This window comes from Sitodiplosis mosellana, unplaced genomic scaffold (genome assembly GCF_009176505.1).
Source record: "Sitodiplosis mosellana isolate CC-2019 unplaced genomic scaffold, AAFC_SMos_1.0 Smas_scaffold_6089, whole genome shotgun sequence".
In the NCBI taxonomy this organism is placed as follows: Eukaryota; Metazoa; Arthropoda; class Insecta; order Diptera; family Cecidomyiidae; genus Sitodiplosis; species Sitodiplosis mosellana.
The window spans coordinates 79,931-93,839 of NW_022601330.1; the positions used below are offsets into that span (position 1 = coordinate 79,931).

Here is a 13,909-nt window from a genome sequence, read left to right on the forward strand (position 1 = left end):
CCAAATCAGTTACAATGTCCTTAAGCAAACAATCATCTGTTAAGAGTTCGTTCATCATTGGAATCGAAACTCCGAAATTAACCAAACTACGCAACTTTAAGGAATACATGAGGGAATTGGAAACTAAATATGGAAAAGATGGTGCTGTTTTGCTGCATTTGGAAGGACTGAGCAAGCCTAAAACTGTAACGCCTGCTGCCCATACTCGACTCTTCACTTAAGATGATTTGATGAAATGCCCCCTTGATATCCAAGGTAGTAAACATCTTGCAGCCACTTAATCCGTTTAAGATATCATCTATTAATGGAATCGGAAAATTTTGCATTTCAATTACCTCATTCAATTTTTTATAATCAACAACCAATCTATGGTCAATTACATCTCCTTCTTCGTCTTTTTTGTCAATCAAAAGTACTGGTGAATTATAAGGCGATTGACATTTTTCAATAATACCTTGTCTCTCATAGTCTTCAACTATAGCTTTTAATGGAGCTTTATGCGCATACGGTATTTTATATTGACGAACATTCACTATTTTTGCATTGGGAATTAATTGTATTTTATGTTCAATTACCGTAGTGCAGCCCAACATATCCCCCTTTAAATAGAATTGATAAGGGAATTCATAACACAATTTCGTAACATAATCTATTCCATCTTGAGAATTATTAGACAAATTCAGTTTATTTAGAATTATTTCGGCTCTAAAGTCTTCGACTTCAGTACTATTATACAATTTGACATCACGTATGTCACCAGATTCACCAAACTTTGCTTTTACTTCAGCGATATATGCAGGACTTTTGTTCAGTCTCACAAATTCGCACTTATCGTACCACAATACATGTTGTTCCCATGGATCATCATCAATGACCCAATCGCATAAACCACCACCACAACAAAAACATACGACACGATCATTCTTCCAAATATAGAAGAAACCCGCGTCGCTCATCCGTTCCGGAGTTATAAATGCATCCTTCGGCCATTTGTTTTCAAATGAGCGAAGACGAACTCTGTGTGTGGCAAATTCTGGAAAATCTGGATATTTGACATGTGGTGTTTCAACAACAACTACCGTTTTTCGGTCAGTCGCTTTTTGTTTGATGTTGATTGTATCAATACTATGCTCTAACTCATCTTGCTTTGAAAGAGGAGTATAAATGTGTTTAGTACCACCTCGTTTGTTATTTTTAATATTATTTTCAATTATTTTATTCGATTGCATCTTCAACTCTTTTCGTTTGTCAAACTCATTTTCATAATAATTAACTGCTTCAAAATACTCTTCATACATTCCCAAGTCTTCATTTTCCAATTGTATATTATTTATATCATTTTCTTCTCGATTATTCCATTCATTTAACATAATACTTTCATTATTTGACATTGTAATTTCCTTTTTTGACAATAAATTTCCTTCATTTGACAATGTTTTCTCTTTGTTAGACATAATATTTTCGTTAGACACTTTCTCTTCAATTTTGGTTTCATCAATTAATATCTTCTTTTTTCTCGTTTTGTTAATTTTTCCATTCGATAATTCATCTTTTCTTGCTTTTTTTGCTTTCCATTTTAATTTTTTCTTCGATTTTTTCTCATTGGTCGAATCATTAATTCTATTTGACCATACCGTGACATTTTTCAATTTCAAATTATTTATATCTTCAATTAATTCAATGATTTCCTTATTCTTGCTTGATTCCGTCTCATCTACTTTTCGGATCGAATCTACATTGATTTTGATACATAGATCTGTCAAATCTATAACCGTTTTCCATGGAGCTAAGAATGAAAATCCAAGAAATCCGTCGGCTTTTTCTGCATATTTTCTATCAATCAAGTGAAACGTAGTTCCTAACATTCGCCCCTTGAAATCCAATATGCCGTGTACTAAACCTTTGGTTTTTATGGATATATCTCTTCCCACTAGTCCATACAAATTAACAATGTAGTCTTGTCGTACTATGTTTTTTGAGACCATATCATCTGCAAGTAAAGAAACTGCCGCTCCTGTGTCTAACATTAAAACCAATGACCTGTCAGATAGATTTGATTTTATGCGAATAAATGGTGCTCCATCTTCAAAATAAATTTCATGTTCAATTATCGTTTTTTCATTTTCTTCTTTTTGTTTATTTTCTTGTGTATCTTCTGTGACTTGGAGTATTTCTTCACTGTTCTTATTTAATTTAAAATCTATCGATATATTTTTATTGGATGGAATAAGTTGGTCGCCATATTCCATCCTTATTAGTTTTCCTTCTTCGATTCAACAATATTAATCGCTTGTGCGTCGCTTTTCGTAACAACATTGTTCGAAAATTGATTCGCGCGATTAGGAAAATCTTGCCGTTGATTCTGACCTTGTCTAAATCTGTTCTGGTCAGATTGTCCGCTTTGATCATTATTGCGATTACGATTATTATTTACATTACTTGTGTCAAATCTGTTAAAGTTTCCATTATTGCCATTTCTATTCCAGTTTCCATTCCAATTTCCATTATTTCCACTGTTCCAATTTCTATTCCAATTGCCATTATTTCCATTGTTATTGCGATTAAAATTCCAATTACGATTATTATTTGACCAATTGCCATTATTATTCCAATTATTTCTTTGGAAATTACCAAAGTTACGCCTATTGTTACCAAAATTGTTGTCAAATCTGCGGAAATTCTGATTATTAAAGCCGTTAAATCGATCAAACCTATTGAAGTTCCGTCGAACTGGACTACCCATAAAACGCAACGCTGAAATTATTTTATTCAAATCGTTATTGCGCGCATTCTTGCTTCTGCAATCCTGCTCTCGGTGTCCGTTAATACGGCAGAATCCACAATACAATTCATTGCGAGAAATGTTATTCATAACATCATTTTCCGTTTCAATCGCGTAAGAAATTGCATCTTCTAATGTGTTTGCTCCACGAGTTATCAAACGATCTCTCAATCTGATATTGGAGACACCCTTAGCAAACGATTTGCGAGCCATTCGATTGTGCTCGGCTTTTTGTTCTTCAGTTAAATGGCTATATACTGAATTTTTGTCTAACAACAGTTTTCTAGCCCTTTCAGCATATTTTGTCAAACTCTCGTCTTTTTCTTGACGCAAATTTTCGAGTTGACTTGTCAAAATGTCTTTATTTGACAAATATGCGAAATTTGATCGTAATGCTCCTTTGATTGTTCTCCAATTCAGATTCTCAAGCTGAGTAACAACATTTTTAGCTTCGCCGCGCAATCTTAACATCATTTGTTCAAAAAACTCTCGTTCTTCTAAATCATTTTCGACCGAACAGAACAGAGTTTCACAAGTGTCAACAAAATCAGTTAAACTTTGGAAAGATTCACCATTAAATTTAGGAATGTCATATAGTCGTTTCAAGAATGATTTACGAGGTTGAGTGTTACCTCTCATTGAATAATCCATATAATTTTGAGGCATGTTCGAATTTAATTGTCTAAAACTCGGATGTACATTAGACATATTGGAATTATCAAAGTTTCCAGTATTTAAATTTCCGTGTTGATAAGAATTTGGAAAATAACCTTCATTTTGGATCAATTCTTGGTCTCGTGGTTGAGATGAAAATGTAACATTGCGAGGATTCGCAAAAGAAACTTTCCGCTCGTTAAGATAATTTTGATTTAAAATGCTCCTTTCTGGAACATCATTGAAATTCGTCAAAACATTACTTTGTTCAATTGGCTCATCCTCATTCGGATAAAAGGTAGTTCTCAGTCTTCTATTAGCCATATTTCTTAAATCCAAAGCACGCCTAGGTGTGGCGACGTATGACGAAAATCGTCGAGCATCATCTTCTTCTTCAACTTCCTCGATTCTTGACAAAATCGGATTAGCAATGTTCGCGTTTGCTAAATTAGAGATTTTTGGAATGGCTCCCTTCGAAACCGAAGATCCAATATTTCCGAACAAATTATTTTTATCGTTACTAGACGCTAAATTTGACATTATATCGTCATCATTCTTCCTTTTTTTGGATGCCATTTTACTCTGATCATCCGGATAAATTGTAGAAATATCTTGGAAGAGTGTTGTATTATTTTGATTTGCCTGAATATTTTCAAGAAATAACGCTTTTTCCCGTTTTTCCCTTTCGAGTCTCTCATTTCTTTCTTCAACCGACTCTGAAGGATTAAGAGGAAATTGCAAATCTTCTGGAGCTAGTTTTTTAGTTCCAGTTGACGATAAACCTGTAGCCATGATTGGTACAGTACTAGCTTGTGAAACGTCTAAACTAAGAGCTTCTGCTGTTGCAGTTACTGGTGTCGTAGCAGTTTCAGTAGTAAAAGTACCTGGCTCTGTTGCGTTTGATGTTTCCAATAAATCTGAATCTTTACCTGGAATAATCGTTTCCTTTGGAGAATGACCCCCAAAGTTCATTTTATCTTTAGCCTCAAAAAATAGTTCAGATTCAATGGGTTTCAATTGTAAAAGTTCTTCGTTGATCTGAGCAAGTCTGTTGTCAATTTTAATTTTTTCTTCAATATCGAAAGTACTATCGGATAATTTTCCGATTGTCAAGGAAACCAATTTATCGTTTAATTTTCTTCTTTCTATCAATAATTCACTATCAAGTTTTTCACCTTTTGTCTCTTTTCGTCTAACTCTTTGATCGTTTATGTCCCTACTAATGGCTTTTACTTTTTCCCTCAAATTATTTATTTCAAATTGTATATTTCTACGCGGAGTATCAGTCTCGTTTAAAAGAGATTCCTCTAACTTTTTAATTTTCTTCTCAATTTTCTGTTTTTCGGAATTTAATTCGTATATCGTTTTCGGTCTATCCTTTAATTTTGACATTTGATCTACACAAAATTACTTAAAATCGAGACCCTATTAGGCACATTTATTTGAGCAAATGAACAATTCTGAGCAGCACACATGAAAAATACTTTGCCGTTGTATTGAAAAATACGAAAAAATCGTTAAAATGTTTTTCACACTGTGCCGAAAAGTCAGAAAAAACACGAAAAATACGGAAAAAATTCGTTAAATCGTTCATCTATGGTCATAAAAACACAAAAAATCGTCGAAAATGTTTTCAAAAATCCGAAAAAATTCACTAAATCATTCGTTTAGTACGAAAAAAACACAAAAAAATGTCTTTTAATGCTGTCCAAAGTCGTCACTCTTGTTGGGAAATTCACTCGCTTTAATGTGTAAAAATGCTTAAAATCTGAAATTTATTCACTTTATTTGTCGATGTAGTCACTTTTTTCTCGAAAATCGTCTAAGTTCTCATTAATTTATTCTGGTTGAAAAAATTTCAAATATTTTAAGCAAAATTGGCTAAGTTCGAAAAACCAATTTATTTTCATCGAAATTGTTCCAAGTGTTCAATGTCATATTTTTTTTTCAATCAAAAATATTCTAAGTCCGAAAAAGTGGATTTATTTTCAAAAAACTGTACTAAGTCTGAAAAAACACATTTATTTTCACGAAGAATAATATTTTTTCTGATGAAAAAATCGTCTAAGTTCTCAAAATATTATTTATTTTCGTCGAAAATATTCTAAGTTCTCAAATTGTTATTTTTTCTCGATGAAATTTTTCTAAGTCCTCAGAAAAATAATTATTTTTGTCGAAAAATATTCTAAGTTCTTTTTTCCGAATATTTTCTCGATCAAATTTTTCTAAGTCCACGAAAAACACAATTTTTCACTCAATTTTTTGTCTAAGTTCTCGAAAATCACACTTTTTTAATCAGAATTTTTCTAAGTTCTCAGAAAAATCTATTTATTTTTAATTCGCAGCGCCAATGTAGAGGGGCGGACATTTGGACAACTAAAATATTTATTAAAACACTTAAAATTTTCACTTTTCAACACTTTATTATTTTTGTTCCACAATTAAGACAAGAAAAACTTCCGAAAACCCTAACGGTCTTCTCTGCTTATATATTATCCGAACTGTTCCTTTCGGAAACACTTTCTTGTGCTCATTTGCATAAATCTATTGGAGTTGCCTAACATCATGCCAGAACAAAACCGAAACATGTTCGCTCATGTTTGATCCGCTTGAGCGACCCCACGTGTACTGCTGGCCCCCTAATGCATTGTTCTTGCATGCATTGGTCATGGCTGTAGCTGGAAGAACCTCTACTCGAGTTTCGCTTGGATGCACTCACGTGATAAAACCAAAACAAAGTCATAAGCTCTGAGGTCCCGCTTATTGAACACAGATGTCACTCAAACGAATATGAAAAGCTCTGAATATGCTTAACCGTACGCCTACACGTATAGAACGCAAACGACTCAAAAGTACGGTTGTCTGAATGAGCACTCAATTAGTTCAGAATACAAAGCAGCTCTTATGTACTAAATTAAATATTAATACTGTTAAACGGTGAACGTAATACCGAACCGTTTACAATTGGATAGCAATCCAATTGTTTCTGCTCTAGTCGATGCTTCATTCGAATTTCCATTTTTTCGATTCCTCCATCGCTCTTTAATCAAACTTATTGCTTTAAACACATAAGCTGTAATCCGCACAATTTTTGCTAATTTGCTGAATCGCTCAATCAAAGAAATGTTGTTTATAGACATCACTTGTGGTGGTCGGATGGTTATGATGTTTGTAACCTTTGGACGATATTCGCTTTGAATCATCTCCTGCTCTTCGGATGTGAAATTGGGTTGAAAACGTTCTCGGTTCTCTCTGCACTGAAAAATGAATTGTGGACCGTGCCACCATAAATTGCAATTCACTAGCTCACTTGCTAACATCCCTCTTGAGGCTATGTCAGCCGGACTTTGTTTTGTCGGCACATAAAACCATTGCTCTTTGGCTGTAATGTTTTGAATTGTTTGCACTCGTGTGGCCACGAAAATTTTCAATTTTGATGGACAATTTCGTATCCAACTCAAGTCAATCGTTGAATCTGAGTATAACTCATATGGAACGTATTCCAATTCGCACTTTTTCCGCACAACATTGAGTAATTTTGCTAGTAATTCCGCTGCACATAATTCCAAACGTGGTATTGTCAACTCTTTGACAGGAGCGACTTTTGTTTTTGCTGTTAACAAATTGCACCAAACATTTGTTCCACTTGAACATCGCACATAAATTTCCGCTCCATAACCGATTTTTGATGCATCACAAAATCCGATCAATTCGATCTCGCGCCCTCTTGTTGTTTGTATCCATCGAATAATACGAATGTCGTTGATTGCTGATAACGTCGCGCAAAATTCGAGCCAATCCTCACGCAGGAAGCTCTTGGTTTCATTTCCCTGCTCATCTTTCAATTTATCCGGTAATGGTTCATCCCATTTCAAATTGAGTTTCCACGATCGTTGAAGGAAGGCTTTTCCTTTAATCATAATCGGCGCTAAATATCCAATTGGATCGAAAATTCTTGCTACCGCACTTGAGACTGTACGTTTCGTGACGGTTTTGTTGAGTTCATGCTGCACTTTTGTTGAAAACATAAAACAATCACTGTTTGGTTGCCATTTTAAACCCAAAACTGATGTCGGATCATCGTTGAGTTCAAGCGGTTGATTATCAGTATTGTAGTCTTTGTTGATCAGCTCAAGTAATTTCGGAGAGTTCGTTTTCCATTTGCTAAGGTCGAATTTTCCTTTAGCCATCAATTGTTTTAATTCGTCGTACAATTTTATCACTGCTTGCAATGAATCAGCTCCAGACATGAAGTCATCCATATATCGTTCGCTCTTAGCCGCTCTTGAAGCCGAAGGGAATTCATTTTCATAAATTCTTGCTAATTCCAGCACGGTGTAAATAGCTAAAAATGGGCTTGATTTCATACCAAACAACACAGTTTTCCACACATATTCTTGCAAAGGATCCTGTTTGTTGAAACGCCAGAAGATTTTTTGATATTTCAAATCTTCATCGTTCATTTGTATTTGCAAAAACATCTGTTTCACGTCTGCCGATAACACGAATTGATGAAATCGGAAACGCATAATCACATGCGCCAACTTCTCTTGCAAGTTAGGACCAGCTAACTGAACGTCGTTGATGCTTTTTCCGTTGGTGGTAGCACAGCTACCGTCTTTAACGATTCGAAAACGTGTCGTTATTGGATGATGTGGAATGTAGTAGCCCGATGCATGCCGCTCTTCAGCTGTGGCTAATCGCATATGACCTAATTCAATTGCTTCATGCATGGATATGTTGTACTTTTGACGTAATTCTTGATTTCGCTCTAATCTCCGCTCTAATTGATAAAATCGTTGAAGTGCTATTTCTCTTGATTCCCCGAGATCAACCTTATCATCAATGAATGGCAATCGCACAATAAACTGCCCGTTTTCCGCTCTAACTGTGTTTTTATTGTAATGATCGATCGCACGTTGTTCGCTTTCCGACAAAATTTGTTCCACTGATGGTATTTCTTCGTTTTCCCAAAACTTTTGAAGCAATTCATCCAAACGATGAGATTCTTCGCCGCTCATGACCGCTCGCCCAATGCATAACACAGATGCAGTAAATCGAGGTGTTGAATTAATTGCTCCGAAAATTGCATAACCAAATTTCGTAAGTTGCGCGCATAAACCAGTGCTACTCCGCAGCACTCTGTCCATAATGATTTCCGCCCAAGTATCGATGCCCAATAAAATGTCAGCAAATCCAGCTTTATTGAAGTTTGGATCGGCTTTGATGATGCTTTGAAATTCGGGAATGTCCGCACTACATTCAATACGCTGCGCTACAGGCAATTTTTTCAGCACAACACATGTTTTATATAAACAATTCTCATCGCTCTTTTCATACCATGGACTAATTTTAATCAATGCTATGTGACTTGCAACTTCGATTCCAGTTACACCTTCAATTTGTATCGAAAATTTCTTTTTTGGTAGGTTTGCTACACAAACGGTTCGTTTCGTTATCAAATTCACTTCAGATCCCATATCAAATAATACTCGCGCAAAAATTAACGTTCCTGTGTTTGAATGCAGCTTAAAAAATCCAGTAGATAACACAGGGGATCTATGGTGCTGCTCTATTGAAAATTTTGACCGCTCTGATTACTGCTCATGTGATAATTTTGCGATGATGTTCCGACGTTTGGATTTGGTTGTGTGTAGTGAACTACATTTCCTGGCGGTTGATACGCTACCGTTGCACTTCGTTGCTGATATGTGGCACCGTTTTGCTGCTCATCTGCTCTTGGTGGTTGCCAATTGTTGGCCATAATAGCATTTGTCGATGCTATCGGTGTGTAGCACAAAAGTGTGTTATGATTGGCTCCTTTGTTGCATCTTTTACAAGGACCAGATTTACAGCTCAAAGAACCAGCACGATGGTTTGTTGAAAAACAGTTTGAACATAAATTCAATGCACGCACACGTTTTACCCGCTCTTGGACACTCAATGCTTGGAAACGCGCACAACGATACATTGGGTGTGGCTGTTGACAGTTGTTGCGTGAAACTCCTTTCGATGAATCATCTTTTGCTTGCTGCGCGAACTTTTGCTTTGGTTTTGTACCTGTGTATCGGCCTGAGTTGCTTGCTTGATTTTGCGAGTTTTGGTTCGAATTGTGCTGCCCTTCATTACTCGCACTTGTTGACGGCTCTTGATTCAATGCGCTACGTGCGCGTTTTGCCAAAAAACTTATCACCTCCTCCAGCTCTGGCATTTCTTGGTGATCTCTTTTGTCTTCCCATGCTTGCAGTGTACGTGGTGGCATACGAGTTATCAAAACATGCACAATTATTTGGTCCCAGTGTTCATTTTTATACTTTGAACCCACTTTTCAGAGCTTGAATGAGCCCGGATGGGGTTGTCATAGTAGACTTTTTTGTAGCCCCATCGAATATCTATCCAACCATGTATATAGTTTTGAAAGTTTGTACCACACTTTTCTAGTGTAAAAATGTCAAAAGGTGCCATTTTCCATTTTTTTTCAATATTTGGGTCACCCTAACTTTTCATCAGGTGGGGACTAGGGGTTTCACGCAACTTAAAATTCATCTAAAATTTCAATATTTCTCTCTTTTCTCTCACATTCTCTGGGATTCACCAAAATCCGTATTATTTCGAAATATTTCAACATTCGCCTTGAAAATTATGTTCTGGAAGTGGGTTTTGGTGGATCCTCAGGATCGTTCAAAACTGCTCCCGGTTCTGGAAGTGGGTTTTGGTGGATCTTCAGGATGGATCAGATTGGGTTTGACAATGCCCTGGTCCATCCTGAGGATCCACTTCCAGAACCAGGAGCGGTTTTGAACAATCCTGAGGATCCACCAAAACCCACTTCCAGAATTTTTAGATTCAAAAAATTCTAAAAAATTCGAGTTTATGAATAAAAAGAAGCAATATCTATAGTTTACACATAAAATGGTTTTATTTCCAGCTATCTAGTAAAATCTTCGGCCTTCAAGTTTGGGTGAAACCCCTAGGGTGGGGAAGGTCACCCAAATTTTTTGGCTTTGCGAGTTTTTGGCCATAAAAAGTTTATACACCAAGTTTGAGCGAAATCGGAGAGATCATCTGCAACTTTTGTTACACTTGGTGTGGAATCGTCGTGTATCTAAGAAAAACACTGTTCTCATGGCAAGTACATGAAATCGAATTTTTTTTTCTCGTATTAATGACTCCTGTTCGGAAAAGTGAATAACTGTTTTACAATTGAGTCATGAAGTGAGTCACAATACGAGTCATAATCGAAGTCATTCATTTGTCCAAAGTGAGTCAAACTTGATGTGACTGGCTCTTTATGAGTCACAAAAGGAACGAATTAGATTCTGACTCCATTTCAGAGGCAATGAGTCAGTCGAGTCAAAGAATCAGAACTGATTTGACTCATTGAATGCGTGAGTGTGTTGGAAAGTCATGAAAAATCTACATACAGTATTGGTGCGCAAAACAGAAAGTCACGGTAAGACGGTGCAAAATCTATTAACAAATTTCTGGTAATATCTTTTTTTTTAAATTCAGATTAAATACGAAAAAATAAAACTAAAAAAATGATTTAGTTTGACGGCGAAAAGAAACCATTTTGCACCGTTTTACCCACTAGTCTCTCTAGACAGAAAAAGTAGAATGAAAAATGAAAGAAATGTAACATTTCTTATCTCCGTTTCTTTTCATTTTTATTTTTATTTTTTACATTTTTCCGAATTTTACGCTGCAATCTTCATTACATTTTGAAAAGTGGAAAAAATTAATTGGTCCATTTATTTTCAAAGTGATTTATCTTTTTGTTGATCCAAATTGACACTATGCTTTTTTTCTTCTTCTGAGTAAAGTTACTTTTCATTATTTTTCGTCTTCTTGGATATTTACCGCAAGTAACCGTATCGTGGCTCTCTTGGTCGAATGGGCTTTGGTTCACTGAAGAAGTTTCGTAGAATTAGCACCTGTGATAAACTTATAGCTATGATTAGGATTGTTTGACTCATCGACCACCAAAGGACACGTTCATTCAATTCTTCGGCAAATCGGCGTCCATGAGCTTCTTGCTATGTATTTAAAAAAAATCAAAATTGCATCAATAGATTAATTTACATATTGATGGAAAAAATTTTATATACCAAACGATAGTGTGTCTGCCCTAAAATAATATCACTTAATGTATCATGCATTTCATCAGATGTAGCTTCCATGAATGTCATCACAGTATCATGTTCTTCTGATCCCTTGAATAGTGGATTCTCATCTCCGGCTACAAATGACATGAATATTGATTTATGCGTGAAAGTTGAAAACTGATTGCTAAAGCAGATCACATGCTCTCCAGGATGCTGAAAAAAACGAAAAATATATTTGTGTGGGATTTTGATCGATAAAAAATTGCTCATAGCAAATTTAGGTGACTGAACTTCATTAGTCTGAAAAATTTAATAGAAAATTAGAGCAAATAATGACAACAGATGTTTCAGAGTATGGCTCGCATTCCACTTTCTTGGATTCAGAAAAAACAGACTTCACATACTAGCGATACATGTAGAGTATGACAAAGGGTCCAATACTTACTGTTACATTAAATTTAAACGTATCATACTCTTTTCGTAGTTCTTTGTAAATATGTCTTTGGTTTGGGCCTTCTATTATAACATCCACATCGAGTTGACCACCACTCACGACCTAAAAACAACCAAATTATCGCTTTAATTTTTTTTAAATATTTTAATAAGCTGTAAAATCAAAATCAACTAACTTGGAACTCAAAAACGCAAGTAATATTGGTAGTAGTAATTAATTCGTGAAAACATTCCTCATCATTATCTGGTAAGTCAAACGTAAACTCGGTACCAAACACAAGAGTGGGTATTAAGAAAAAAATAAACTTGCAATAATTCTTCATTTGAATTCAAATATTAACGGACGATCTATCGAAGAATATATATCTAATGTATTGTTGAGACTATTGGATGTGAGACAGTTTTGATGGTGATGTTACTGATAATAAATGTCAAATGAAAGCAAAAGCTCCAAATATAGTACTTATCAAACGTGGCGAACACAAAAACATAAATAGGTACACGGCTGTAAGATACAGGTGTACAAATAGAGTTGTGTTCATTTGTTCGTGTGTAATGCTTCCAACGTTCATCTTTAAATATAAATTCTAAAATTCATCGGATTGTAGCCCATAATATTTGTTAACACTATATATGTATAAGTACACATCAACGAAAAAATAGCATAATCAATGAAATTCGAGTCACAAGTCACTCATGTAAGATTCTAATCACACGAGAATAACTCGAATCATATGCTGTTACCATGCATGTGTGATGCCGTACGATTCCATTTCATTTAATCGAAACAAAAATAGGAAGAAAATTTGGAGAAACACAATTTTGAGTCAGTCGATCAGTGAACGTTGGCGGAAGCAGTCGCTTGGGCTATAATTGTAACACATATATATTTATACATATGATCTCGAGCATAGAAAAATAATATTCCAAAGTCAAGTATTTTTCCATCGTCTTCACATATTTTTTGTTTCTAGTGATTCTAAGTGTAAGTATCGCATGATTTTCTCATGTTTTTTTTTCTTTTGTCCGTGAAATCGATAAAAAATAAAATGTTGCTAAGCGAAGAACCAGCAAACTAATTGTTTAAAAACGATAAATCAAAACATCAGCATAAAGTCATCTTATCGGTTATATAAAGACGATTGTTAAATCTTATCACTTTCACGATTATGCAAGTAAACTCTCCTTTTGCCCTTCATGTGCATGGATCAAGGGCAATTATTTAATTTTTCATTTGAACATTCATCAATCAGTTCTTGCTCTGGATAAATGACAAATTTATTAGTTTTAAAGTGAATTCCAATTGATTTTCTCTAGTCCACTCAAATTTTCCTACATTTACATTTGCTATTGGGTAACAGGATGATGATATACCCATCAATAGGCGAAAAACTATGCAGCCTACTCACTATTTTGTCATGAATTAGTCATATGGTCAGTATGGTCTGTTTGGAATAAACTTGTACTTGTGTAGCACAACAATATTCGTTATGGTTTTTACGGCTTTTTTGTAAAAAAAAACAATAAAATGTTATCATTGCCGCATAGTATAAAAGGAAGGCGGCTAAAAAATAAATACCATGTGCTATACGCTGCTCACAAAACACATATGCACACATCGTTGAATAGATGGATAAAGAGAGAGGAGAAATTAAACTGCTGAGTGTATTATACATATATTTTTACTGTTCTTCATACTCTACGCGTTTCTTTGCTATGTGTATGTGTTCGTCCGACAAAGGCACGTGCACAGTGTATGTCTCTTTTTATCTTACATTCTCGTGAAACTGGTGGTTAGGAGTAAGTGGTTTTGCTTGTGTTTGCACAAAATAGCATATATCGAATGTAAAAAGTCTTCACCGTTCACGAACTACTACACGCATAACTCCATACGTCACTTCGTTTGGAATCGAAC

The 13,909-nt window shown here is 35.2% G+C and overlaps 4 protein-coding genes across 4 annotated transcripts in view; 1 reads left to right on the forward strand and 3 right to left on the reverse strand.

Moving 5' to 3' along the window:
* Positions 1–2,254: 2,254 nt before the first annotated feature.
* Positions 2,255–4,408, reverse strand: LOC129573462 (homeobox protein 2-like). Its single transcript, XM_055453958.1, has one exon. It carries the CDS (start codon positions 4,406–4,408, stop codon positions 2,255–2,257), a length of 2,154 nt encoding a protein of 717 aa, XP_055309933.1.
* A 1,958-nt stretch (positions 4,409–6,366) lies between these two features.
* On the reverse strand, positions 6,367–8,916 carry LOC129573463 (uncharacterized). The gene has a single exon (XM_055453960.1). The coding sequence runs from the start codon at positions 8,914–8,916 to the stop codon at positions 6,367–6,369; it is 2,550 nt and encodes an 849-aa protein (XP_055309935.1).
* A 2,161-nt stretch (positions 8,917–11,077) lies between these two features.
* On the reverse strand, positions 11,078–12,456 carry LOC129573461 (transmembrane emp24 domain-containing protein 7-like). Its single transcript, XM_055453957.1, has 4 exons — positions 12,171–12,456; positions 11,987–12,097; positions 11,545–11,754; positions 11,078–11,472 (listed from the first exon to the last, which is right to left on the reverse strand). The coding sequence occupies exons 1-4, from the start codon at positions 12,315–12,317 to the stop codon at positions 11,293–11,295; spliced, it is 648 nt and encodes a 215-aa protein (XP_055309932.1). The 5' UTR covers positions 12,318–12,456; the 3' UTR covers positions 11,078–11,292.
* A 359-nt stretch (positions 12,457–12,815) lies between these two features.
* The window catches only part of LOC129573460 (tricarboxylate transport protein, mitochondrial), a 4,518-nt gene continuing 3,424 nt past the window's right edge, over positions 12,816–13,909 (forward strand). Inside the window, exon 1 of the mRNA XM_055453955.1 lies at positions 12,816–12,979. The gene's annotated coding sequence lies outside the window, so the exon portion shown is untranslated. The remainder of the gene's footprint in view (positions 12,980–13,909) is intronic.